This window comes from Pseudomyrmex gracilis, unplaced genomic scaffold (assembly GCF_002006095.1).
Source record: "Pseudomyrmex gracilis isolate BER0280 unplaced genomic scaffold, ASM200609v1 scaffold_162, whole genome shotgun sequence".
NCBI lineage: Eukaryota > Metazoa > Arthropoda > Insecta > Hymenoptera > Formicidae > Pseudomyrmex > Pseudomyrmex gracilis.
Genome location: NW_018020746.1, coordinates 163946 through 191907, shown reverse-complemented (window position 1 = coordinate 191907; position 27962 = coordinate 163946). Strand labels below are relative to the sequence as shown.

At 30.9% G+C, this 27962-nt stretch overlaps 4 protein-coding genes and 1 long non-coding RNA gene across 14 annotated transcripts; 2 read left to right on the top strand and 3 right to left on the bottom strand.

The window, feature by feature from the left end:
- Positions 1 to 1991: 1991 nt before the first annotated feature.
- Positions 1992 to 2727, bottom strand: LOC109857520. Its single transcript, XR_002250506.1, has 3 exons — positions 2551 to 2727; positions 2299 to 2385; positions 1992 to 2166 (listed from the first exon to the last, which is right to left on the bottom strand). It is a non-coding gene; the product is annotated as an uncharacterized LOC109857520 (long non-coding RNA).
- On the top strand, positions 2680 to 5092 carry LOC109857519 (epidermal retinol dehydrogenase 2-like). 4 transcript variants are annotated; one of them, XM_020433886.1, is made up of 9 exons: positions 2680 to 2750; positions 3061 to 3344; positions 3438 to 3464; positions 3599 to 3769; positions 3885 to 4061; positions 4164 to 4313; positions 4401 to 4660; positions 4769 to 4894; positions 4968 to 5092. In XM_020433886.1, exons 3-9 carry the CDS (start codon positions 3459 to 3461, stop codon positions 5032 to 5034), a joined length of 957 nt encoding a protein of 318 aa, XP_020289475.1. In that variant the 5' UTR covers positions 2680 to 2750; positions 3061 to 3344; positions 3438 to 3458; the 3' UTR covers positions 5035 to 5092. The 4 variants fall into 4 exon arrangements, with proteins under 4 accessions (XP_020289475.1, XP_020289474.1, XP_020289477.1 ...); XM_020433885.1 differs by lacking the exon at positions 2680 to 2750 and adding an exon at positions 2861 to 2992; XM_020433888.1 differs by lacking the exons at positions 2680 to 2750; positions 3438 to 3464 and having other exon boundaries at positions 2861 to 3304.
- A 587-nt stretch (positions 5093 to 5679) lies between these two features.
- On the bottom strand, positions 5680 to 12808 carry LOC109857534 (symplekin). 2 transcript variants are annotated; one of them, XM_020433931.1, is made up of 16 exons: positions 12468 to 12808; positions 12001 to 12197; positions 11661 to 11894; positions 11285 to 11571; positions 10975 to 11204; positions 10715 to 10891; positions 10168 to 10610; positions 9623 to 9895; positions 9112 to 9295; positions 8802 to 9043; positions 8545 to 8723; positions 8299 to 8459; positions 8057 to 8192; positions 7097 to 7461; positions 6926 to 7003; positions 5680 to 6744 (listed from the first exon to the last, which is right to left on the bottom strand). In XM_020433931.1, the coding sequence occupies exons 1-16, from the start codon at positions 12519 to 12521 to the stop codon at positions 6658 to 6660; spliced, it is 3327 nt and encodes a 1108-aa protein (XP_020289520.1). In that variant the 5' UTR covers positions 12522 to 12808; the 3' UTR covers positions 5680 to 6657. The 2 variants fall into 2 exon arrangements, with proteins under 2 accessions (XP_020289520.1, XP_020289521.1); XM_020433932.1 differs by lacking the exon at positions 12468 to 12808 and adding an exon at positions 12378 to 12459.
- A 747-nt stretch (positions 12809 to 13555) lies between these two features.
- On the top strand, positions 13556 to 19320 carry LOC109857528 (ketohexokinase-like). 2 transcript variants are annotated; one of them, XM_020433912.1, is made up of 5 exons: positions 13556 to 14155; positions 14567 to 14891; positions 16330 to 16586; positions 18131 to 18557; positions 19238 to 19320. In XM_020433912.1, the coding sequence occupies exons 1-4, from the start codon at positions 14016 to 14018 to the stop codon at positions 18549 to 18551; spliced, it is 1143 nt and encodes a 380-aa protein (XP_020289501.1). In that variant the 5' UTR covers positions 13556 to 14015; the 3' UTR covers positions 18552 to 18557; positions 19238 to 19320. The 2 variants fall into 2 exon arrangements, with proteins under 2 accessions (XP_020289501.1, XP_020289500.1); XM_020433911.1 differs by lacking the exon at positions 19238 to 19320 and having other exon boundaries at positions 18131 to 18618.
- LOC109857529 (epidermal retinol dehydrogenase 2-like) lies at positions 18656 to 27826 on the bottom strand. Of its 5 annotated transcripts, XM_020433913.1 has the most exons (9): positions 27738 to 27826; positions 27326 to 27640; positions 21259 to 21404; positions 20308 to 20474; positions 19997 to 20174; positions 19777 to 19906; positions 19506 to 19632; positions 19225 to 19350; positions 18656 to 19147 (listed from the first exon to the last, which is right to left on the bottom strand). In XM_020433913.1, exons 3-9 carry the CDS (start codon positions 21385 to 21387, stop codon positions 19078 to 19080), a joined length of 927 nt encoding a protein of 308 aa, XP_020289502.1. In that variant the 5' UTR covers positions 21388 to 21404; positions 27326 to 27640; positions 27738 to 27826; the 3' UTR covers positions 18656 to 19077. The 5 variants fall into 5 exon arrangements, with proteins under 5 accessions (XP_020289502.1, XP_020289503.1, XP_020289507.1 ...); XM_020433914.1 differs by lacking the exons at positions 27326 to 27640; positions 27738 to 27826 and adding an exon at positions 22772 to 22868; XM_020433918.1 differs by lacking the exons at positions 27326 to 27640; positions 27738 to 27826 and adding an exon at positions 22547 to 22559.
- Between the last annotated feature and the right edge of the window lie 136 nt (positions 27827 to 27962).

Sequence of the window (27962 nt, the reverse complement as noted above, 5' to 3'; positions counted from 1 at the left end):
TCTTATCAATATTACTATTTAGAGGATTTTCCTCTTAAAATAAGAAACTCTTCTTGGCGCCTATTTTAGTATAAAATATACTTAAAGTAAGTGGGATATCCTCAAAATAAGAATACAATTTTTTCGGTGTAGGAAATTTAGAATAAAAAAAAGTCGCTTGTAAATTATATATTAGATTTTCTAAACGTAACATTTTTGGAATCAACGTTTGATGAGGATTAACGTTTATTATGTGTTAAACATGCAGTTTTGTTTATGTGCGATTAAGATTCGGTGGCGTCACTTATCGTACTACATATCGTAGTATATCTGAATGATTATTCTCCGTCGACACACAACGACCTTGTGTCAAAGGTTATCACGTGAAGAATAGGGTATTTTCCTGAACTCGTCCACCAGCACACTTGTTGCTCAAATAGTGAATACGTATCTACCGGGAAGGGACATGTTGCTATCATGTATCTCTGTATGCACTCTGTAGAACGTCTATTTTTTTTTTCCGTCAAGCTTATTTTCGCGCTCACTTACAACATAAAAAGATTGTCGCGCAATACACTCCGTTTTTTTTTTTGTTTTGTTTTTAAATACACACAAAAACCCTACGCACAAACTTGTTTTTCCGTGGCGATTTTTTAAGGATCGCAAGTTGAAAAGTTCTTTCACGGCATTTGTGTTTGTGCCGCGTGAAAGCGTCCGCTTTGAAGCGAGAGACATTTCTCAACTGCAATTTTGTAAAAACTACCACACGGTGTATTTTACACCACAACGAATCCCGGTAATGGGATCTAGATGTAGCTCTTTTGAGACTTCCGAGTTAAAAAACGGGAAGCCACGGAGATGGGTCATTCGTTTCAACGGCATGTCCTTTGGCAAATTTATCTAATTTATAATCGACGAGGATTTAACGTTTTAATGTTTCACAAATCGCAAAAATCACGTGACAGTTTACATCTATCATATCGCGTGTGCTTTGTGCGTAAAACGGAATTTCTTCATGGGAAATGTTAAATTGGTCGACTGTTAATGTATTGGGGGGGGGGGAGGAGGAGGATATGCGACGCGTATTTGTAACAAATAAATATGAACGTGATACACGAACGCATCGTGTAAACGTGATATGCCAACGTGAGTCAATATTAATTACGCGTTAGCATCTCTCAAACATTTTGCTGAAACCCGTCAAGTACTTGATTCAGGACATGTTCCAAATATATGGTGGGAGTGGCATATATCATTATTTACCTACAACTCGCGTACTGTGCGTATGTTAAGTTGATATGTGGCTAACGTAATGAAGTTACATTACATCAAAATACACACAGCATTGCCAACTATTGATTTTCTGAAAATATACTTATAACTTCGAAGAGCAAAGTTTCCCACGTGGTGTTCTCTCTCTCTCTCTCTCTCTCTTTCTCTTGCGTCGTCGTTATCTTATCAATACTGTGCGCATATGCGATGCCATGCTCGCGAAACGCTTACCTAAGGAAATACACTCGAGACCGGGATAAAGATAATGTTACGTCGTCGACTTCTATTACCCGTAAGAAACCTTTCAGAGGCAAGATTATTCTGGCCTTAACATCCCTTCTACGGATGTAATTTTATAATTTATTAACTCGGTGTACGACGAAGAGATAGTTCCTTTTGCTGTTAAAATTTATTACTACGTCTCATAGTTTTTTTGAATTATTCAAACACACGAGCAACTACTTCCACATGTTGTTTGTCAAGATAACACTTTTTTTTTTTCACACAAATTAACCTACTTAAATTTGTACAAGTCGTAACTTGTGTGTAATTTAAATGTTTGTGTAAAATGTTTTATAAATTTATACACACGTAAGTTTATATTTTAAATTCATCCAAATTTTATTGTTTCTCAAGAGAAAAACAAGTTTTATTATATAATTAAGATTTTACAAGTATCTCAACTTAAGGTTTTTCTAAAAAGTTAAGAATAGCTAAAAAATAAAACATTTAATACTGAATATAATTTATAGATGTATATTTTGCCTATCATATGTATACTTCAATTACATGTAAATTACACTTTTCAGAACAATACAACTTATTCTTTAATATATCATAAACTACATGTTCATATATATATTAATTTATTATTTTTATAAACACATCTTAGTCATCAGGAACATTAGCTAGTCCCTGTAAAAACAAAATAATTAAAACTTACATTAAAAACTCATCTATCGTTACAAATTCATTCATGAAAAAAAACAAAAAAACAAAAAAACAAAGAAACTCCATAAAGATTAAGTTGAAAAATTTTTTAATTACCTTGTTTTTCCATGGCGCTCCATCTGTTCGCCAGTCTCTTGTATACATATGACGATCCCAAATGTCGCACATGTTTCTACGCATCGGCTATACGGGAAAAAAATAAAAATCAATGATAAACTTGAGTATTTGCTAAGATCAAATAGAATTTCGCGTATTATCACAGTAAAAGAAAGGCAGCAATTATTCAGCATAAGCATTATCGTGATCTCATTTGGGAAGGGTTATGTTACGCAAATTTTGCGTACTTACGTTTCCGAATACAAAAGAATTGAGGTAGTAGGATATATATTGAGGTACAATTGGTACCAATCCTACTATTATCAGCGGTGGAATTATTTCGTACCACATCTTTTACGAATTTTTGCACAAAACTATTTTTGTAGCAAGAAAGTCAACTGTACGCACCATCACCTGACATAACCTAAACTATAAATAAGACGCGCATGCGTGTAAGTATACATTCTACGTTTGTACATTGTACAGGGTCGCATATGCAAAGTCACAAATTCTCGATATCGTAGATGCGCGTTGAAATGAATCTAATCGAATAATAAAACGAACAGCTGCCGTAAAGTAAATTAAAAAAAAAAAAAATGTCTTATCGGCAACGTCGCGTCACACTTTTTATACCGTTAATAAGGAATTGCGATTGTGAATGACTGGTATAATTCAGGAAAGTCAAATAACTTATGTATGTACATATCGTGATTACGATTCGCATGATAATTGCACGAGAATAAGCGATACAAACTTTGACAGATGGCTGCACCAGTTGAGTTGAATTGAAAATCTTTTGAAAAAAATCCGGAAAGACGTGTGCTGTCTCCTAAATTTCCTAACAATTGTATATATACATGTTAAGAGTCAATCATATCGATCTCACTAATTGTGATAAAAAATATATATCTCTCGTGTGCGCTGCGCGTGATTAAAAACTAAAAGGATTTAATTCATACAAAGAATTGGATGGATGTGTCCTGCCTAATAGTGCGATATCAACAAAGTACGTTATCAATAAAGTTCACGACGTTGTGTGATAAAAGGTATATATATATACATATATCGTTACGCGGTGTTAAAATTCGTTTGTAAGAGTTTATATATATTACGATATTTACGATATTCGCAATTTCTAGATTTGATAATTTCGAAAAAAAATGATGGTATGTACAATGGTCTATATAATTAGAATAAAATTGCATGTTTGTTTTGTCAACAAGAGTAATTTGTTTTTTACTTCCCTTTAATGTTATTCTACGCAAATGCAAAGAAAATGTTTTCTAATCTTCTTTTGCAGGAAAAAATAGGAGTTTACTCACCAAAGATGTTACTGAGAATATATTCCTTATGTGTTCTGATGCTTGATGTTACAATGTTATTAAGTGGCATATTCTGTACAATTTTGAATGCAATCTACAGAACATTCAGACCACCACCTTTGAAAAATCTTAATTGTGAAGTTGCCATAGTAATATTACAACTATGTTTCTTGCAGATTTTTGTTTTTTTTTTTTGTTTTTTTTTTTTATAGAAATAAGAATATAAAACTGTTATCAAAACATATAATTCTGTTTTCTTTACAGGTTGTAGGTGCAGGACGTGGAATAGGTAGAGAACTTGCCATACAGCTATGCCAGATTGGGGTCACAGTTGCAATGGTAGATATCAATAAAGAAATTTGTGATGCCACTGTACAACGTGCTCGGGAATTACATGGGTTATGTAGAGCTTACCAATGTGATGTGAGAAATAAACAAGCAGTATGTATACATTTTTTCTTTAAATTGTATATCATATTAATATATTTGTTATTGTATTCCTAAATATGTTGTTGAAATATAACTTACTAATTGCGATCACAGGTTGTTCAAACAGTAAATCTTATTAAGTCTGATTTCGGAGAAATTACAATGCTCTTCCATTGCTGTAGTTTACCCAGTCCACGTGCCTTAGTGCAAGAATCATCAGATGTAGAGGACACAATGCATGTGTCAGTTATTAGCCATTTTTGGGTACATAAATTTATTTGATATAAGAATTTTAAATATCAATTTTGTGGAAATATAATTTGTAACAGTTAAATGTTATTAATGCTGTAGTTACTGGATTCAATTTTGCCATGTATGCGACGTGTTGGTAAAGGCCATATTACATTATTGTCGTCTGTTGCGGGTCTTTCAAATGGTTCGAGTGGACGTGGAACCAGAGTTCCCTTGTCTACTGCACAATTTGCTTTGCAAGGTTTAGCTGAATCTTTGCACATGGAATTAAGACATTCAGATAGCAATATCATTGTCTCGTTAGTTCATGTTTATCCGTTTATTATTGGCGCAGAAACTGCAAAGGATATACGTTTTAGGTAATATGTTTACACAAATTGTACTTCACATTTTATATATACAATTTTCATAGTCATATAATCATTATAGTTTCTTAATATTTAAATGTTTTAAACGCACGCTTGCAGAATACCAAGTTACTTCGGAACTATATCGGCTGTAGAAGCTGCTCGACAAATTTTAGATGGCGTTCGGCGAAATTACGCTGAATTTAGCGTACCAGGATATCTATTTTATCTAGGACATATATTAAGGTATTTACTCGTGTATATGCAAATATAATATGATAAATACCTACTGTATTAAAGATTTCTTCGGTTTTTACAGGATTCTTCCAAAAAAGGCATCCTTTATGTTACGAGATTTATTAGATACTGGTGTTGATTTTGCATGATGTAATGTCATAAGTATGCACATACAAAAATATACATATATCTGGTGTTACATAGTTATATTTGTGTTATAAATTCATGTCCTTTGTTACATATGTTACGTATACATGTAAACAATATGTTTGTATACCTTAAAAATTTATAAATTTTTAAGACATTATTTAGTATATCTTGAAAATTTATAAATTTATAAGACAATATTTTTTACTTAAAAAAATAACGTTAGATGCTATTAGATTTATTTATTAGTTGATTAATATTTATTTTTCTCAGTCATACAAATGAATTTGAGAACCCGGAAGCACACAAAATACACACACACACACAACTATACTATAAGAAAATTAAGATTTTTAAAGATGATTTTCAAGATGTCACATAACTGTTGAAGAGTTATTAGACTACATATTACATAATTAAATTTTTAACAGGTTATTATCACTATCTTGAAATATTTTTAAATCTTGTATTGTTCTAAATTTGCTAAATTTTTGTAATAGCTATATTTTCTTCAATTTCTTTTTTAAATAAAAATAAGTTTTGTATAATAGATCTTTTGTATATTTAGCTCACTTAATCTTGGAAAGGAAAAATATATATGCAAATAACATGAATATATAACAAAAAATAGTTTATTATTTTTTATACATTGTAGATTATATATATATTTATATTGTGAAAAGTTATACTTTATAAAAAGTTATGACTTTCATGTGATATATTCATGGCCTTGACTTTATAATTTTCTTTTACACATACACACACACACACCCTTTTTTCAGACTTGTGCTACAAATATTACTATTTCGAACAAGTATGCAATATATATACAGACAGATAAGTAATGTTTAAAACTGATTTGTTAATGTACTCTTGATAAGTTAATTTTCATGCACAAACAGTACATAATGAAGCAATTAAAACATTTTGACTTGGTCCAAAAACTCAAGATGTATAAGTTTTCTTTATTTTTTTCTATATTAGCTTCATATAGTTTATATTTTGTGGCAAAGTTATATAATTTTCGAGTTTAATACAACGATATTGTCTTATTTATCTATATATATATATATTATCTATATATATACATATAATCAACACTGATAGCTTAGTTAAAGATATCTCAGGAATATACAACACATGTTTAGATCTTTAAGTAAAAGAGTGTTACGTTGTTTTCTCAAAAACAACATAAATTTCTTCAATATCTCAATATTATTCTATTCAATATTTTAATATTAATCTATTCAATATTTCAATATTAATCTAGTCTGTTTAAATGTGATATAAATCAAATGATGACTATTTTATATATCAGCTGCTTTATATTTATATTGTATGTAGAAATAAATCTTTTGAAGATATTGAAGGAAGAGATCAAATGATAATAGCTGAATAAAATTTCGAATTCAGCTGTATATTCAAATGAAAAACTAAATATGAACAGGCACGCGCTACACATTAGACGCCACTATGTAACTGTTATGGCGTAAATAATGTGATGTATATAAACGTCACATTAAAGAAAATAATTAAAAATTAAATAATTTTACAGTTTGGATGTGTTAAAAAAATACCGGGACAGACAAACTTTCTCTCTAATTTCTAGCACTAGAATAACTATGCTAATCTAAGCCGGGAGGAGCTGGTTCCGAAAGATCAATTTCCATTGTATCTGGTTTTTGATCATTCGAATAATCACTCCGTGGCCCCTGAAAGAAATTGATGGAAAAGATACTTTTGGGTCGAGGCACTCTGTATATTTATTTTATATATATATTATTATATATGTATATATATATATATATATATATGTATGTTATATATATAAAGAATTATAATGAATACTAAAAAAAGATTATTTTTGTTTTATATACAGGAATTTTTACTCACTATATCAAACTCATCGTGTATTTCACAAGGTGTTTTACCCTGTATGACATCCATTATCGATTGTGGAATGTGTGCTCTCTGAAAAAAGAAATAAAAATGATATCGTATCTTTTTTATATAAAAGATCGCATAGCGACAGTGTGTCTAACATATATGATTGTCTTGAATTACCTGATTCTCAGTAAAAGCTTCAATGTGAGCTAATAAGGGGGCACGTAAATTGCTAGCCATTCGGAGCGCTTCTGCTAACTGTGTCGGCGGTAATTGCAATATAACGGCGAAACTTTGCGGCTGCGTTCGTTCGCAACATTTGACGAAACCTTCCCACACTTTTGGCTGTTTCCATACTTGTTTCAAAATTAGCCGCTGAAGTATGTTCATGACAAATCCGCTTAGTCTTGGGTAAAGAGCCAGACTCTGTATAACTGTTCGCATTAACAATGTTGGCAAGGGTGTCATCTCCATAAGATGCTGCATCACAACGGCAACTGTTTCCTGCGTGTAGACTTGCTTTTCAGCGAAGCAAAGAGACGTCGCTAGAAATGAAAGAAAATATCGATATAAATTCAGGTATATGTGTATATGTGTGTGTTAGGATATATTAGTTCTAGAAAATATATATAAGATCCCTAATAGGCAAATTGTGAAAATATTGCACAAAAATGGCATCATAAATAACAATTTTGCAATGATTGCACTAAGATAATTCGCCATAACGCAACAGTTTTGTCAAAATAAAATTTTGTAAATAATATTTGTCAAAAATTGCGAAAAAGTCGTTATGCATTTTCATAAGTATACATGAATTAAGTTGATTTCTTCATATATAATTATATTTCTCTACATATTTTAAACATCACATAGCTGAAATTTTTTTCTCAATTATTAGACAATTTCTTTTTGAAATTAATTTTGCAAATATACTGCTAAGATGATTCGCCATATCGCTATTCTTTTGCCAAAATAGTATTTGGAAAGTAATTTTGCAAACAAATATTACAAATATTTTATAAAAGATCAATGTTTTTACATCTATTTCCCAAAATATATCTGTATGATTGCAAATTACAATTTTAGTGCAAGATTTTGTCACATAATTTTGTAAATGTTTTCCTATCAGGAATAATTTACCTTTAATGACGGTCTTCAATTCAGCTTTGCTTGGGTCTATATTATGTAAAGCTATCAATAATTCCGCGGGTGTAATAGGTGATGTATGAGGTACACCACTGTCATTATTGTGTGTTCCAAGTAATCTGTTAAACACCTGAAAAGTCAATCATTTCTCATTATTTATTGTACATTCGCGTGCAGAAATACATCTGAAATTTTGATATATATATTTATATATATCTTTCAAGTACTTTATTTACCTCTTTTACAACAATAGGATTTAATTTTATGAGTTTTGGAAGTGCAGCGATTACTTCTTTTTTCGTGAGTCCATTCAAAACAGGAATTAGGAATCGAACATCAGAAACTCTAGTCTGATATAATTCTCGTACTCTTGCGACCAGTTCTGCACTCGGAGCGGCTATATACATTATAAACGTCATTATATTAAACAATATAAGAAAACCGAAAGAAAACGTATTCTTGAGAAAGTTATAACAACATACATTTTTCCGTGAGAATATGTATGATTCTAGTAACTAAGGTTTCAGATCCCTTTGGACAGTTTTCAACGAGCGCCAGCAATTGTGGGCTTCCCATACCTAATGATCTTACGGGTCCTTCCACCAATCTTAATACAATACGTTTTACATCTGCTCCCATTGATGTATATACTCTTGCCAATCTGTTATTAAACTATTTTCAGCATTTTTTCTATATAGTATATACATATATTAATAACAAACCTGATATTGCCACTTACTCATGAATGAGGTCTTGATGTTCACTGAGGAGAGCGAGATATAATCCTAAGCAAGCACGCGTGGTCGATTCACTCCACTGACTCTCAATTTGCGGTCTGCCTCTATCTTGTCCAAAAACAATTTCGGGCGGATTGTGAAGACGCAAAAACCCTAAATAAAGAACTGCATATTCCTCGATCAGTTTGCTTAATTCTGGCCTGCTGTATAATTGGCAGACTAATTGTATCGCAGCTTCTCGTATCTAATCGCATAAAAACAAATTTTATAAATATAAAATATAAATTTATTATTTAATTTTTAATTTCTTACCGTGTTGTTTTCATGCCCAGTATGGCATAACAGGACATTTAAAAATACTAGTTGTTTTGTCGGCCTACGTAATACCATCTCTTTCAGAAGTTGCAGAGGAGCAAGACCTCTAGTTTCATCGGAAGAGACTACCTTTAAAGCCTCTACAGCATCTTCTGTTATTAACGGTGCTTCCAGATATAGTCTTTTATGTGAAAGAAAATTTTCCATTTTATGTGATATGATACATAAATAGATATTTACAGTAGTTCCTCGCTAACGGTCCGAATTTTTTCCTCGATATCGTTCCGGGAGTCATCTCCAATTTCTATAGATGCTTCACCGAGGCTTTGCGCGAATTGATGGGGATGACTTTGCGGCGATCGAGCCAATCAGAAATAACAGCCCGCACACAATTCTCGGAACAATACCTCCCTCGATATCGTTTCGCTCGCGGAACCGAGAAGGAGACCGTTAGCGAGAAACTACTGTATCTCGCATTTCGCGTATGAAACACAAAAATTTAATTTACCTGTACAACAGAGTATCACGATCTTTACCCTGAACTAAATCAATAGCTGAAACTAAAGTGCACAATAAAAAATTATATGCTTGATGCGGAGCTTCCTGAGGTTTCGTACACAATATAGTTCGTCTCTGAAATCCTTGTAGCAAAGCATATTCCTCATATAGCCACCCCATTGCCAAATCTAGTCGATTTCGCATATCATCAGTGATATAACGTAGTACAGCTTCCTTAATGTAAGGATTAAAAGTGGCCGCCAATGTTGTCAAAATCTTGGATCTATAAGATGTGACAGGAAAATATAAAAGTTATCAAAGATGTTCATATTATTTTGGAAAAACATTTTTTTTTACATACTTATAACTGTATTTAATAGAATATTCCAGAAAAAAGATAGTGTATGTGTTTTGATATACAATATTCTCCACAGGTTTGGAAACACCTTACGTTTTACAGGCAAACAATCGCATGACAGCGATCTGTGCATGTTTTTGATTTGGATACATTGTAAAATATAGGGTGTTTCCAAATTTATAGGGAGAGTACTGTACCTTACAGCAGCAACGCCACCAAAAACTGCAGTCTTTTCCGCAAGCAATACTCTATTCACTGCCATTAACAACATTCGTTCTTTAACGTCCTTCGCAAGTGGTTTCGTCACTTCAGCCAATTTTAATGCTTTCAAACGACTTCTAGCTTTTGCAAGGGATTTTTCATGAGCTTCTAATGACGCTTTCGCTTCTTTCTCCTTCTCACGATCTTTCTCGCGTTTTCGCTCGCGTTTAGCCTCGGCTACACTAATGCTGGGGTTCTTAATCAAGTCTTCCATTACGGCATCCTCTTCCTTGGCTTCTTTTCTATTCTTTTTCAATTTTTGTCTGATTTGCGATGCTAACAGTTTAGCGATTGTTTGCCGTTGTACGTTACTGTCGGTAGTTGCTGTGGGTTGATATTCTCTTTGAAAAATTGTCGACATGGTATCCGGAACCCACGCCTGTGCAGTTGTTTTTTTAACATGTATTGATATTACATGTACAAGAAGCATGAATATAAATTATATATATATAATATATATGTATAAATGTGCAATATATATACCATACTGTCCATCACTAATTCCGTTGCAATTTCTACACTAAGCCTTTCGGCAATAAAACTTTCAGACAGTTCAGGTAACTCAGGGACTTTAGGAGATGAAAGAGAAGTTGATTCGTCATCGGATATTGCAACATCAAGTTTTGTTCGTTTTGCAGCAGTAGTAGCCGACGTAGATTCCTTTATACATAACAAAAAAAAAAGTTTTGAAAAAAATTATACGTAATAAAACCTATAATTGTTTTAGATAAAAATTCTTGTACCTGTTGACGCTTTTTTATCCGACGAATATCTTCTGGTTTCGGATAGGCTTTAATAATTTCTTGTTCTTTTGCTCCAAGCTGAGTCAATTCTTTTGCTATGACTGATGCATACTCTATACTAGCAGGATGTTTCATTAGACCAAGAAGTGTAAGTTTCAGTTGTTTTTGTACGCTAGTTACTTGAGAGTCAGATAACGTTGGTGGTAAATCATGTTGCAGCCTCTGTAATGCTGTGAAATTATGTCAGTTATTAAATCGCATTTTAACTTGTGATAGTATGTCAACGGTACGCGACATGTAAAACATGTACCTTGAATTACATTTGACATAAATTGTGGTCTCATTTTTGCGATTGACGCCAAAGATCCCATACATGTCATTAAATTCACACTGCTGACATGAGGAGATCCGTGAAACTTGATTAGTAAGTCCATAACATGATTTGCTTCTTCTTCCAATTTTCGTCTGCGTGCTATCTTCAGTGTTAATGGAATATCCTCAAGAGAAAAGTCATCAGATTTCTTTGGACTGTCAGGATCTGGATATGTTTGTATTAAAACCACACCTTCAAGAAACTTTACAGCTTGTGTTCTTATTCTGAAATGCAAAACAATTTTTAGTGAATATCAAATCCATATCTTATGATATAAATTAAATCATCAATCAATCTCGAGTAGTTAGTTTACCCATCGTTATCACTGTCAATCATATTAATAATCTGAACTTTAAGAGCACTTAAGTTGGTCCATGCTAATTCCATTTCTGATGTAACAACAGCAGCACTAGCAATCCATTTAAGCGCAGCTCTCAGAATTCTTCCGCTAGCTCTAAGCGCTCGTTTAGCTACAGCAGATGCATCATCTGATGCTAATCTAAGAAGTACCTGAACTATAGAAGGAATTACCTCTGGATACTTTATTCTGAAAATAATACAAATATAAAGTAAAATGTTTCCATACAAAAACAAATTATAAATGTGATTATTAATAAATATGATAAACTATGATTAATTGTTGTGATAATAACCCAGCTTCTTCAATAAATCCTGTAACAGTTTTTCTAACTTCCGAGCTTCTGTCTACAGAAAATTGTAGAATGTCGTCCAAGTAAAGTTTTAACAAATGTGGTTCTTTATTTAACAAAATCTCTTGTACTTTGCAGATATTTGTGACTTTAACTTCCTCAGAAAGGCTTATGGAAGCCTCATTTAACCAGTCAACAATCTGCAATAAAAAATTAAAACAAAATTCAAATTTTAAGTAACTTAAAATTATTTGTTTCTTCATGTATCGTGTGTTTGATGTGTGTACAATTCTACATAAATAAATAAATGAGAAATCCTGCAAAAAATGAATATGAACACCGGTCTATAACTAAACGCTTAAAACACATCTTTAAAATACCATCTTTCAAATATAATTTGTCATTTTTTGTCGACACGAGATAAGAAACGCGCGGTGCAAGTCGATAATTTTGAGGTTAATGCCACTAACCAAATTGGCCGGCCCTTTTTCCGGCTCGGATCTCCTATGCAAACGCGGATCCATTGTAAAACTTATATAAATAATAAGTAAATAACTAGTCGAACATAAGATTTTCAATAATTTTCAATATGGAAATTATGTGAAAATTTGTCAGATCGTGTTGCGCATAGGAGCACGCCGAAGTGCAATAATTGCTACGAAAAATTAAACAATTTCTCTCTCGCGTGTTTAAATATGTGAGTTTCCTTTTCGTTCGATATTAATAAATATCGCAAAGTTTTGGAAATGTTAGTAAAAAATAATCTGAAATGCGTTAAGGATTCGATCTCGTCGCCATCTTGACATTTTGACTATTTAAAACCACGGAGCAGAAGAAACAAGCAGTGATGATGATGGGTGCGTTCAGACAACTCAACGGTTGAGAGATCATTACTTATGATAGGACTATTCTTCAAAATCTGAATCGGTTCCAAAAGTATGATCCAATCAGATGTGATTATCTCTCAACCGTTGTGCAACTGTTGAGTTGTCTGAACGCACCCGATGTTCGAAGGCTGCGTTCCAATGTTCACTGTCGGTATTAAAAATCTATACTTCACGTCGCATATGCTATAGATTTCCAGTACTGAGAACGAATATCGGACCGAACTCAGTCGAAATTAACCGCGTTCAATAGAACAATTGCTGATTTGTTGTCTTGTCAACACTCGACGATTGATTAATTGGTCTTAAAAGTAAGAATTTATCAACGTTCGATTGTTACTTGCAAGCAGCTTGTTTCCGCTGAACGCGGCAATTGGCTGAAGAATCGAACGCTCAGTAATTGCAAAGCAAGCTTGTCATTGGCACATGCTTTTATATTTGCAATAGATCTACCGGCAAAGGCCAATCACAGACAATAAGCGCTTAATTCACTTGAACGCGGTCATTGATTGCGTTCAGCAGAACGAATTGCTTTGTAGCCAATCGAACATGATTGGCTCTTACTTTTAGAACCAATTAATCAACGTCCGGTGTTGACAAGACAACAACTCAGCAATTGTTTTACTGAACGCGGCCATTCTCTCACATATGCTGACCGAACAGACAAAGCTCGTAACAAATTCGTCTCGAATAACTAATACCGTGGACAGGCGCATATTTTACGTGTATATAGATGACATTCTTATTTAGTTTTTACATATAGATTTTTTTTCGCATTCAGCGAATATACGACAAATATACGTAAATGTTAAAGCGAGAGAAAGAGAAAAGACAAAGTATAGAAACGAAGTGTAGCTACAACGCGATCAGATCTAATCAAGTTAAATTCATGATGTTTACATTCTATGGTTAAATCTAGCTTGCACTTTGCCCCTTTTCTCCTACTTCTCTCTTATTATCGCTTGTAAATTATGACTCTGTTAAACTTCAGTTTTGTGAGTTCAGCAGTTTAGTTTTTTTTTTTTTTTTTTAATCGCGTTTGCCTTAAACTGCAATTTGTTGACGCGTATTGATGTCTATAAAGTAGTGTAAAATAGTAGTGTAAGATAGTTTTAATATATTTTGATTGGCAAAATGGCATCGAGCTCTTACGAAGAGGTCGGGAGCGCTTTTCCAATAAAGAATGATACGCTTAAAATCTTGTGTGTCGGACGCGTTTGTCTCGACATCGTTTACACATGTCAGCAATTTCCTTCGGAGGACTCGACTGTAAGGTTAGTCGAATATATAACACGTCGCATATGTTGCCGATTAATATTGATAATGTGCGCGAACCGCATGAACGCGCATCGGAATTTGCATTTGTATCTCAAAATAGATTTAAACGCAAGCGCACAAGAGAGAATTTATTCCAACTCGATAATACCAATTGAAATTATACCAAAGCGATTTTTTTAAATATATAAGATGTATCAAATCTTTTCAAGATTCCATCTTTAATTTTAAACCTTAATGATATAAAAAAAAAGCTTTTATTTTATTGGAAAACGATTAGCGAAATATTTTCTTTTGTAGATTAAAAAGTTTGTGATCGTTTATAAAAGTCATTTGTAACGCAAAGTTTTTTTAATCTTTTCAAAATTTAATGTTTTTAACATTTCTATTAAAAAAAATATAAATTTTAGAGCTGTTGACTACAGATGGCAGAGAGGAGGCAATGCATCTAACACCTGTACAGTGTTGTCGTTACTAGGACAGCCGTGTGAACTACTGGCTTGTTTGAGTTTAGACGAACATATTAATTTTATGCAAAATGACATGCGCAAATATAAAATCGGTTATTCCCATTGTCCCTTGTTAGAAGGCATTGCTTGTCCTACTGCAACTATTATATTGAGTTTAAGCACTGGAACTCGCACGATTGTATATCACAATCAAAATTTACCAGAATTAACGTTTGATAATTTTCAACAATTTAATTTAAAAGAATACAGCTGGATTCACTTCGAAGTAGGTTTGATATAATTTAGGAGATATAACCCGCACAGCATTTTATATTTCAGATATATAGCAGATACATAAAATGTAAAAGATTGTTATATATAGCGAATACGTAATAATACGTATAAATCATGTACCTGACAAATGTTTAATACCAATGAATGTCTGCGCTATAGTATGTAACTTAGCAGATACATAATATAACAATAATATAACAATATGTATATTCGATACGTGTTACATACGTAACTTATGTATTTAATACGCATCTACAATATTGCAAATGTACTGTGTACGTCATATATCCATATACATACATATATCCATATATATACATGTATTATGAAGTTTAAAGTACATATATTATATACATATATACATATATATGTATATAATATATATTATATACATATATATGTATATATGTATATAATATATGTACTTTAAACTTTATAATATATGTATATATATGGATATATGTATGTATATGGATATATGACGTACACAGTACATTTGCAATATTTATAATATATGTATATACATATATACATATATTATAAAGTTTAAAGTAATAAAAATGTTATATTAAATATATTTTTTAAATGTTAAAAGTGTAGCATTTAAAAATATATTATTGATATAAAGCATTTTATTACTTAAACTTTATGTTTTATTTGTTTCTAAAACTAAATAAAATAAAAAGTTCTCGAACAAATGCTGACACATGATAGTATATTTTCCAATAATTATATATTATTTTTTTTTGCAAGCACACTTTTTCCTTTCCAATATCACTCACACACTCTTTTTAAACTGCGAGATCACTGGACCGGTCAAAAACTGTCTGATCTTTTTAAGTTAGTGGTGCTTAGTTAATCGTTACTATGTTATTTTTATGACATTTCGGCTGCTTTCAGCAGAACTCAGCACGTGAGCTAAGCACGCGCTTATTATCTGTAATTAACTTGTTTTTATAAATCTATAGCAAATATGAGAGTATATATTGATGACAAGCAATAATCGCAAAGCGCGTACTTCGTTTTGTTAAATAAATATTAACTATGTGTTTGATACATTAATACATTTACATGTAATATACATGTAAATAATATACATTAATACATAATAATATACATTAATATACATTAATGCGCGTAATATACATTATATATATATTAATACATGTAATATGCGTAATATACCTGCTATGTGTTACATACGTAGTTCGAGATATTTAATTTAATTTCTTAGATATTTCAAACCTATTGCGTTAATTACGTATTTAAGACATTATATTTGATATGAAATGAAACGGAATGTAAAAATGCAATATTGTTACGTATCTAATATAAACTTGCAATAAAAGATGCTGTGCGGGAATTCTCTGCAGTTACATATATACACGCAGCTTAATAACTTAGAAACTAAATTATTATTTATCTTCAAGGGAAGGAATGTGAATCAAATATTGCTTATGATGCAGCATATAGAAAATTATAATAAATCATTACGTGATCATCGCGAAAAAAATAGTTGTCCAATTACAGTTAGCATTGAATTAGAAAGTCCGAGATCGGGTGCCAAGTTATTAGACTTTTTGCCATATGCTGATATACTATTTATATCTAAGGATTTTGCTAAGACCCAAGGATTCTGCAATATGAACGATGTAATTGAAACTATCGGCCAAAATACTGAACTCAGGTAAATATAAAGAATTTAATGAATTTTGAGTTAGTTGCTTGACTTTTTGATAGATATGAAGTATTTACAGTACAACCTTTCAAAACGTATACTTTTTTTTTTCTTTCACTCTTTAACTCAAGCATGCGCAAAGACTGTTGCGCAACCGCTAGCGCAGTTTCAAGCTGCGTTAACGTAACGTGTACTATACTATACTATACGTGTACTATACACATAACGTGTACTACAGATAAATACGCGCATATGCGTGAAACGGAACGCAAACCATATTTAGGGTCTTCGCACAAATTCTTTCGTAACGCGTAAAATACTGGTCATAAACTTAGATTCGTATGTAAACTTGAACTTTATTCAACGCACAAACAAAATTAAGTTAATGTAGCATAAAAAGTGATACGTTAATTTTGTTTGTGCGTTGAGTAAAATTTAAAGTTACGCACGAATCTACGTTTACGGCCAAGGCTGCGTTCGGGGATCACGCTATCAGTGCTATTGCGTCATTCTATCTTTGTTTTTTTCTAATGAGCAATAAAGATAGAATGATGCAACAGCGCTGATAGCGCGCTCCCCGAACGCATCTCAGTACTTAAAATAGTTCCCGTGCGACAGTCCTATTCAAAAGTGAAATCTAGTGTCAGTACAAAAAATTATATATTATGCTTAGCGATACTGCGCTGTCTTTTACATTTACTATTGGGAGCTCACAAGAATGCGCACTACCCACAAGCTAACAGACGCGAGGAGCAAGGGAAATCGTCTGTCAACTCAACTTAATCCCCTCCACTGTAGGTGGGAGTAGGTTCTATTGAGACGATAAGGATGTGCCCACAAGCGAGAACCGTGAACTCACGGACGCAGGTACGCTTATTGTGGGTAGTGTGCATAATACAGTACTCCTGCGTCCAAACTTTTGACCGATACTGTACGTCCAAAACAAGTCAAAAAAATGTATAACTATGTATAACTATGTATTGAAACGGTAAAAACTAATTTTTTTTTTCAAATATTTCTAAAATGTTTCTCTATAATATATAGTTGTTTTTTGTAAAAATTTATATTATAATTATAGAGTCGTTTTGAAATTAAAAACAAAAATAGGCTGTTTGGATGTATTCGGTTTGGATGTATAGGGAATGTATGTTAATAACGCCTATACTTTGTGAATATCTCGCTTCACAATCGGTCAATTTCTTTGAAATTGCGTCAGTAATTGTAAATCATCATTATTAACATTCTATTTAAGTTTTATTAAATTCTATAAAAAAGTGGTTTTGCACGGGAACTACCTTTACGTAAAGTAACGCGTTGCGAAAGGGTTTATGCGGAGGCCTTTAGTAGTGAGAAAAGCGAGGAGAAAATTACGTTTTGAAAGTAGATGCGCATATGTGTTTTGGGAAGCACATATGTTTTGAGAGAGTATATCGTTTTGGGGAATTCTACTGTATAAATAAATTTATTGTAGCGATTATTATAACATATATTTATAATTACATTATCTATGTTAATATAATATTCTCACACGAAAAATGTAATGTTTCTTATAGAGGAATCATTATCTGCGCGTGGGGAGAAGAAGGTGCGATGGCACGCACTACAAGTGGTGCGATAGTGAAATCTGCGGCTTTTCCACCACAGAAAGTGATCGATACTTTGGGAGCAGGTGACACGTTTAATGCAGCTGTTTTGTTTTTTTTAAATAAAAAAAAATTACAATTTATGCAGAAATGTAAGCAAGAAACAACTTGCTCGAATAATGCTAACCGAACGAAGAATGATATTTTCGATGGTAATGCTAAACGAAACGTTAAACACAATTTTAACATAGAAAGTTTGGAATATATTCAAACGAAATTCATCGATAAGACAATCTTACAAAATGCCATTGAATATGCTTGTTATGTTGCGGGTACAAAAGTTGGATTGAGAGGATACGATGATCTTGATAAATGTTCTGGTGATATATAATACAAAGTAAATGTTTATAATTTTTATGATATTTATTTAAAAAAGCACAAGTATATATACTTTATCTTCAAAGGAATACACACACATACACACACACACACACACACACATATATATATATATACACATATATATATATGTATATATATTTTGTATATATACATATATGTTTTTTAATAGCTACTCAAAACTATTTAATATACTAGAATTAAACATAGTATAAAAAAAAAAATATTGCTAGAAAATATCGGCAAAATATTGATATTATATGTCTCTAAAACATCTTTGTAATATTACATTGCAACTTGCAATGTTGCAACGTTTCTGAAATATTACTGGAAACTTCGGTGTTGTATGAGTTCTATCGAAAGAATATAGTACATATAATATATCGACAAATATTGCTATCGATTATACTTTGCCTTACAAGTTTATTTTGTCTTTTTTCTCATACTTTGTCTTTTTTCTCATACATCCTCGTAAAATATATTAGAAAGACAATTTACGCAAATCCTGTACGTATATATTAGTTATCTGGTTCGACACCGGAAGCTAAAAAGTCTTTCATATAATTCGTTGTTTTTACAGGTAAACAACTGAAATTAAAATTATATTTACTAAGTTTTAAATAATTTATAATTAATACAATAAGTTGTAAAATATCGATTTGTACTTCAAAATTGCAGCAATTGATAACCAGTAGAAAGGTATGGATTTTTCGAACACATCTTGTCGTTGTGCAGCAATTATTTCCGCAGCTATGTCTGCTGGTTGTTTTATATTCATGACCCATGATAATCTAGAAGAAAAAGGCCAAGTATATAATAAAAAAAAACTATTATTCATTTTGAATTAAATATCATTTGTTATAATAATTAAGTTTTTTATGTTAATAATAAATATTTTTGTACACCTATGTTGTATATAAACTTGTTGCGTATTAGTTCTTCTTACCTTTCATTTACTTTTGGTTTTTTGCAAAGTCCTGTATTCACCATGTAAGGAAAAATAGTAGTAAATTTTATTAAAGATTTATTTTCAGTTTGAATTCGTAATTCTTCATTAATTGTATTCATAAGACCTAAAAAATAAAATTAACATAACGCGTGAAACAAGCAACGTGTGTTTCTCAAGTTAAAATCAATTATTTGAAGCAATTGCTAAAAAAAGGAATAAAAAAAGAGTAATATTATTTAAATAATAAGATCTCACTTGTCAGCTTTACCTCTTACTGCGTACTTTGCAGAACAATAAGGGACTAAATAAGGAACTCCTGATAGTCCTGCTATCGATGATAATGCAACGACGTGTCCATGATTGTTTTTTATCATATTTGGTAAATAGGCTTGTAACATCTAAACATATTTAGATTTTTTATTATTCTGGATAATATGTATATTGTATATATAATTATAGTAACTATGCAATTCTTTTTTTTCTTTTACCCAAAAGTGTGACAGCACATTGATGTCAAAAATTTGTCTAATTTGATCGGTTGTGTGATCTAGAAAAGCGCGACAAGGCATTATGCCAGCATTATTGATTAAAATGGTAACATCACCAACGTCAGTTCTTACTTTCTTGGCTACTTCGAAAACATTGTCTCTATTAGATATGTCACAACTGTAGAAATAATATATTTATTTGAAAGAAACTATCGCAATTATTATCAATGCGCGAACAAATTATTTATACAAGAACAAATTGTATATTACATTATAATTATGAAGTTTAAATCACTGAAATTGATACATACTGATATGCATATACCGCATTTTCTTTCAAGTTTTTTACGGTTAGTTTAATTTCTTCAACTGTATTCTTGTTTGTTTCTTGATTCACGTCTAAACAAACCACTCTTGCACCTAAACGCGCATATTGAATTGCCAATTCCTTTCCTATACCGTGACCTGTACCTGTTATCTATTAAATTACACACAAAAACTATAGTAGTAATTTATATTTGTAGCCGTTTGACATTGTTATTTTTATATTATCTCAATTTTTATTGTATCTCAATTATTTAATTCGTTTTTAATTTTTCTAAGTTACGTTACTTGCTTAATATGGCGCCAGAATACTTTTTTTTAGTTTTTTTTATGTTATTATATTTCACGTAATATATATGTAATATAATAATAATATAAACAAAAGTACAATTAATTGTATAAAAGTCACAATTGAATTAATTGTTTTTGCTCTATTTATTAATAGCGTTTTCATCCGATTGGAAGAAACAATCGAGTCCTTTACATTACAAACGTTAAAACTGAGTTTGCTAAATTGATAAAATTTACCAAAAAGTTTTTGGTTTATAAATTAAGAAAGTATATAATCTTGATTCTCACGTAACAGCTCACACAACACATCGACGATTCTTTGGACGTCCGATATATGCTCTCAACATATATTGGACATCTGAAGGATGTCCATGTGTTATGTCAAAGATTTTTTAGAAAAATATACGATATGCATATTTCGAAATTGATCTTACGCATGTATTAATACAAAGTTTTTTTTCAGATAGATTTTACTGTTATGAGTAAGTCATGATTTAAAATTCCGTAAGGCGGCGTATAAAGAACTTATTTTAATATAAATTAAAAAATTTATATACATTAATCTATTTACATTAAAATATACTCGAAATAAACTTCAAAATATTTACGAGCGTATGTTATATATGTTATATGCACTCTGTACATACCAAAACAATTTCATTAGCCACATTTTTTTTGAAGGAGAATATGCTGTTGAATACACTTTCGCAAATAGAATGAAATATTTGCAAGATTAACCACAGTATATCCGTCACAAGAAATACGATCTGATACATTGTATTTATAGTGTAAACTGAAAAATTAATATATATTTTTATATTAATATTTTTATATTAATATGTACACAGAGTGTCCGACAATTAGTGTCGTAAAACCTCTCGTAGGCAAATAGAAGGAGTAAAACTGAGTCGAAAAGTCCTGAACCACTTACTTCTTCTACCTGCCTACGAGAGATTTGACACTAATTGTCGCACATCCTGTATATGTATGTACACAGCGCGTCAAAAATTCACGGAGTAGGCGCGGAAGCAAGAAAAGCGGTTTTTCTTAGGGATAAATAACGCGACACAGTTGTGGATAAATGATTGCTACTAGTTAGGTGGTACAGTGCTCGTTGGCGCTATTTATTTTTAAGAAAAACCATCTCTTTTGACCTTAAACTCCCGCGAATACTACTCCGCGAATTTTTGATGTATTGTGTACATGCGCCCGCGCGCGCACACACACACACACACACACACACACACACATACACGCACGCACGCATATAGACATATGTAAAAGAGAGAGAAAGAGAGAGAGAAAAAATTATACATATATGATAACATATTATATAATATATTATATAACAGAAGCTTTAATGAACATGTGCCGTTATATGTACCGTAGTTTGTTTTATTGTGTTAAAATTGTTTTGTAATATATTTGTGTATATGTATAACTTAAATATATTCTAACAATATATTATGTTCTTCTTGACGATTATGCAAAACTTTTATTATTTATTAAGCAAATTTTAAAATAATACAATAAATATAACTACTTTTATTATGTATTAAGCAAAGTTTAAAATAATACAATAAATACAACTACTTTGTCATTAGAATACTTAGGTTTTTTCGCTCTATTGTAGTCGTATACTGACGATCGTAGAATAACGAGCTCAATTTATGTACGTAGTCACCTGATTACGTGTTCACACAATCGATTGACTAAGGTAGTTCTTGAATGAATGGTTCTTTCGTTACACTTTAAATTCTTTATATATGGACTTATAACTGAGATGAAAAAATAACGGTAACGTATCGAAACGTAGATAGATGCTTTTAAAATATGCAAACTCAAGAATTCGTGATTTTAAATAGATCTTCTTAGTAGCACTTTTCAGACGTGACTAGTTTTAAGGAGACAAAATCTCTGTCAGATAAAATTCACCTTCTTCTTCTGTCTTCGTTGTTTTTCTCCCACTCTTCTAGACTTCCATACCTTAACAGACTAAAAAAAACTAAAGGCCGTCGTACAAGAAGACGTCCGTAACCGTCTGTAATCGTCCGTTCGTGTATCAAAATGTGACCAAATTACTTGTGTTATTACAGTATATTAGAGGTATGAGATGTGTTCATGCACAGTTATAGAAAAATATTCGCGGTCTTAACTCACCGGCGTGCAGTTTATTTTTTCCCACAATATAATAACATAAAAAAATAAGAAACAAATCAGCAAACTGCTTTCTCCTTTACAGAAACTACTTTCTACTCTACCATACTGAACAGAAAACTGCGCCAAACTCAAGTGCTGCCACACTTAGATTGGGAACACACGAAAAGACTTAAGCAGCAAGACTCAGTCTGCGTTCCGAAATTTATTCGCCAACACTGAAAATTTATAATATATGTTACGTAAACCATAGATTTTCATGTGTGATTATTGACGATGAATAACAGAACGCAATTTTCATCATTAAACAAATCAATCATTTACGCCGTTCATTTTCTCAATTTTAAGCTATGTTCAAAAGACTTCTGACTTATGATTGATTAATCTGCTTAAAATGCTTAAGAACTACTGCTTACATTTATTGCCTGAGAATCAAACAACATACAACAAATTTGTGTATGTTAACTCTTTGCATGCAGACATGGAATCTCTCAGAGCTCACTTAAAAATTTCAAACTGGTATCTAGTAGGTATTAATTTAGAACATATTAATTTAGAACATTTAAGAGCGCTGAAAAAAAATTTTAAGTTACATGGGCAGAAACTGTTGACAGCATCAATCGTTCAGTAGCTTTTTGAGTGTTTACTTGTGAAGTGTGAAAAGAGTTTGACAGAGACCCATGTCTGTCAGAGATATTGATTTTTCAAAAAGTAAGTAAATTGTTTTTCAGTTCAAGCACTTTTAATATATCAAATAATTGTTAATTTTTTAAATAATTTTATAGTATTTTATCAAAGTCTATGAATATTTAGCGACTTACAGCCAGGGTTGTTAGTGTATAATACATTGAATATAATACATAATCTTATAGATGTATAAAATACGTATTATACATTGGCAGTTTTTGACATGTAAAAAAATGGCGACACATATACAAATATTTCGTAAATTACAATTTTAATTTTGTACTTTTTATACAATTCTTTAGTTTTTGATTTTAAATTAATATAAATTAATTTTTAATATTAAAAAAAGTTACTTATAAAATATTTACTTCTGGAATAAGATAAAACTGTAAAGCAAAAAACAAGCAATGAGCGAGAAACAATGAAGAAACAAGCACATTGATGACCATTGCAAAACGTGAACATTTAACTGCCAAAATAAACAAAAATCATTTTAATATAGTACCTCAGTAAATTATTATTATTATTTCTGCTAATGGAGGACAGGAAATAATAAAAAAGTAATTTTTTAAACATAATAAAATTTATTAATTTTATAAAGCGAACTGTGTTACATCAAACAAACTATATTCAAAAGAAGATAACGTAAAATTTAAAGAAGAAACTTTTGAAGAGTTATTAAAGTGCCAGTTACTGCATGTTATTATAATTTAATAGTTTCTTCATATCTATAGTATCTTAATATAGTAAAATACTCATTAATCACACACACATATACATATGTCATATACAGGATGATTCAGAACACCCTGAATAAGATACAATGTAATATACTTTTTTAACATTTTTATACATATTATACCTAATTTTATACGTATAACGTATAAAAGTATTTTATACATACATTTTAACAACCTGCTTACAGCAAATATTTCGATTCTGCTTAGGAATCCAAAAAAGATGTAATGAAGGGAATGTCAAACAATAAAAAAATATTTTTCTATTCATAATTTTGTCTTTTTTGCTTAAATTTTAATATTTTTAAGTTTGTTTTAACATTATAAAATACATGAAATAATATCCTGCATTATCCATCACTATAGTAGAAAAATTCTTTTTACCTGAACCTTCTTTAAAATAACAATTTTTTTATATCAATGTTTTATCTCAAATTATAAGCAATCACTTGCAAAACCGAGCGGAGTTATGAAAAACTTTTAATTACAAAAATAATAGACGATTTTTAAAAGAAAAAGCCTGATTTCTTGAAAAAAAAGTTGCTCTTTTTTCTTCAAACATGTATATCCCAGCAATTATAGAACATTTCTTTGATAATGTCTTTATTTGAGAATCGCATAAACTTTTAAAAAATATGTCAAAATATTGATTTATTACTGAAATTGGATGTCAAAGTTGGGCGCTAAAAAATTGCATTCTTCGAAAAACGTTCCAAAAGACTGTACAAATGTTTTTAATTTTAAAATTTTTGAAAGACAATTTTTTCTCTAAAAATACAAGCAATTTTTTACAAAACTGTTTTTGAATTTTGTAAATCTTTTAATTAAAAAAATGAAGTTTTAAACAAAAAACTTTGTTTTTGAAAACAAACTTGTCAGGCTTTTCTTTAAACACTTGTATCTTCGAAACTACTAGTTTTTTTCAAACATAATTCAATTTATTTATTTTTTTTTATTGACGTAGAATTGTTCAAACTTTTGATTCAAAAAAACAAAATTGAAAAAATATTGATTTTTTGCAAAGATAGATGTTAAAACCGCATGGATCTCACAGACTCAGTTTATCTGACTTGTAAGTTATCTTTAAGGTCTGTCTACAAAGAGTTAATAAGATACTGACAATAGAGATCTGTAAATGATACGTTTCGAAGAATTGTTTCGTATTTACTGCACCAAATAAAAAGTTCTACAGAAGCAAATAGATTATATTAGGATTTCTAATCTCTTAGAATGTTAAAATCGAAAATAATGTTTAAAGAAATTCTCTTAGAATATTAAAATTGAGAGAATAATGTTTTACTTACAGTTTCCTATTATAACTTAACTATATTTTCATATTGTAATTTATTTCTAAGCGCTACATATATATTTCGAATCCATTATCTAAAAACGGAAAAGTATTATTTTTACGATACAGTATTATTATTATTTTTTAAATATAAAACAATCAAAATTATGATTTAAATGGGATGTTTAGTGAGAAAAATCAATGTTTGTAATATAATAGTATCTGCTACCATTGTTATTATTGTATATGAAAAAGTTTAAAAAAGCACTATATTTGTGAATGTAATTTGTGTTATGCGGTAATAGAATGCTAGTACAAGAGAAGGTGACACGAGCACGAGACAGTATAGTTACGTCATCGTCCTTCATAGAAAATACTGGATACAATATAAACCTGTAGATCGACGGAAGATCCGAAGTTCTCTGTATTTATTACACCAACTATTTTTATATTTATTTGCTTCTATACAATAAATGAACATATATGTATAATAAACATATACATGGTGTCCGACAATTAGTGTAAAATCTCTCGTAGGCAGGTAGAAGGAGTGAAATTGAGTCAAAAAGTCATGAACCAGTTTTTTCTAGTACATATAATAAAGAAGTAATTATTGAATAAATTAAGTAATTATTGAATAAATCAAGCCAATCGGCGCTACTCCTTTATTATATGTAATTTAAAAAATGGTCAGGATGTTTTGACTCAGGTTTACTCCTTTTACCTGCCTACGAGAGATTTTACACTAATTGTCGGACACCATGTATATGTTTATTATACATATATGTTCATTTATTGTATAGAAGCAAATAAATATAAAAATATTTGATGTAATAAATACAGAGAACTTCGGATCTTCCGAAACGTCGATCTACAGGTTTATATTGTATCCAGTATTTTCTATGAAGGACGATGACGTAACTATACTGTCTCGTGTCATCTTCTCTTATGCTAGCATTCCATTACGTAATAATATCTGCATAATGCAAATTATATTCACAAAAACCTAATTCTTATTCATATGTTAAGTAAAATAAATATACAGGGTGTCCGACAATTAATGTAAAATCTCTTGTAGGCAAGTAGAAGGAATAAAATTGAATCAAAAAGTCCTGAACCATTTTTTTCTATTACATATAATATATATAAAAAAGTAATTAATGAATAAATTAAGCCAATCAGCGCCGACCTTTAGCCGCTCACGCACACCTAACCAGGCGCATGGTTCACTGACGTGCGCCCGGCTGAAGGTCGGCACTGATTAGCTTGATTTATTCGATAATTACTCATTTATTATATGTAATAGAAAAAAATGGTCCAGGAACTTTTCGACTCAGTTTTACTCCTTCTACTTGCTTACGAGAGATTTTACACTAATTGTCGCACACCCTGTATATATTTTACATGTCTGGAGTTGAGACTAGTAGTACTACTTTAAATAATGAATATGTAAATGTATAAAACTAACATTAACAAAGGTCAAATCGAGCCAAAACCGATGGATATATTTAGATAAAAGTGATCACATGTGCCCAGAAATATAAAAATTGCAAAACATTTCGAACTCTTACATGAGTCTTTAGCGGTCGCGATCGATTTACATATAAAAATAAGAAAATACAAACAATAATAAAAGTAGACTGTGTATGCGAAGTTGATTAAACTTTTTTATAGGACGTGCGCTCCAATTATAGAAAGATTAGTCATACGTTACATAAAAAGAGGCCACAGAGTTGTCCATGAGAGTTAAAATGTTGTAAAATTGTAATTTTAGTTCTACAAAAAGCACACACGCACTGAAGAAAACGTAAATAATATTGACGCAAACAGAAAATCGTTACTTACAATATATCGATATTCAGAGTCAACTGATAAGAGTAGAACGGAAGCAGTTATTTATGTATTTATCTCTACCAAGAAAAATAGTTAAGAGAGATAAAACTAATGTATTCGAATTCAGTGTTTCATTTTGTTTAAGAGTTCAAAATAGGAACTGTCTAACATTTCCAAATCAATGATTAAGAAGATGTTGAACCGTCCTGTTTTATCATCAACCTAGTACACTTGCAGACTTAGAAATTTTATGAAAGTCACTCCACAAAGAAAACAGTTCTCCAAAATAAAAGAAAACAGTCTAAAGAATCACTGCAATAAATGTTTCTGAAACAAAAAAATTTTCAACGAGAAAATTGACAACTTTATATTATGCTTTATATTATGTCTACATATTTAAAAATTTGTATATAACAATACACACCTTGCAGTAAAATATAACTTGTAAGAATATTACGAGACTGTAAAACAACACTTTTAAAAGGATCCTAGGCTGTGTTCAGTTAAGCAAGATGGAACGAACTAATGCAGGAAATGCAGGAAATACAGGAATTGGAACTAATGAAACTAATGAAACTAATGAAAGAAGTGAAAATAGTGGAAAAAAAGAAGGTTGGCTCCCCTGATCTGTTGCGGAACATGTGTAGTG

Excerpts from the sequence above, each read along its gene's own strand:
- LOC109857519 (XM_020433886.1), top strand. Across the intron at positions 4,062-4,163 it reads ATGTGAGAAATAAACAAGCA|GTTGTTCAAACAGTAAATCT; the intron begins GTATGTATACAT and ends TTGCGATCACAG. Across the intron at positions 4,314-4,400 it reads CAGTTATTAGCCATTTTTGG|TTACTGGATTCAATTTTGCC; the intron begins GTACATAAATTT and ends TTAATGCTGTAG.
- LOC109857528 (XM_020433912.1), top strand. The coding sequence starts at position 14,016 with ATGGCATCGAGCTCTTACGAAGAGGTCGGGAGCGCTTTTCCAATAAAG. Across the intron at positions 14,156-14,566 it reads TCGGAGGACTCGACTGTAAG|AGCTGTTGACTACAGATGGC; the intron begins GTTAGTCGAATA and ends TATAAATTTTAG. Across the intron at positions 16,587-18,130 it reads GGCCAAAATACTGAACTCAG|AGGAATCATTATCTGCGCGT; the intron begins GTAAATATAAAG and ends TGTTTCTTATAG.
- LOC109857529 (XM_020433913.1), bottom strand. The coding sequence starts at position 21,387 with ATGTATCAGATCGTATTTCTTGTGACGGATATACTGTGGTTAATCTTG. Across the intron at positions 20,175-20,307 it reads AATGCGGTATATGCATATCA|TTGTGACATATCTAATAGAG; the intron begins GTATGTATCAAT and ends TTATTTCTACAG. Across the intron at positions 19,907-19,996 it reads ATGTGCTGTCACACTTTTGG|ATGTTACAAGCCTATTTACC; the intron begins GTAAAAGAAAAA and ends AAATATGTTTAG.
- LOC109857534 (XM_020433931.1), bottom strand. The coding sequence starts at position 12,521 with ATGGATCCGCGTTTGCATAGGAGATCCGAGCCGGAAAAAGGGCCGGCC. Across the intron at positions 11,572-11,660 it reads ATTGACAGTGATAACGATGG|AATAAGAACACAAGCTGTAA; the intron begins GTAAACTAACTA and ends TTTGCATTTCAG. Across the intron at positions 7,462-8,056 it reads ATTGAAGACCGTCATTAAAG|CGACGTCTCTTTGCTTCGCT; the intron begins GTAAATTATTCC and ends TTTCATTTCTAG.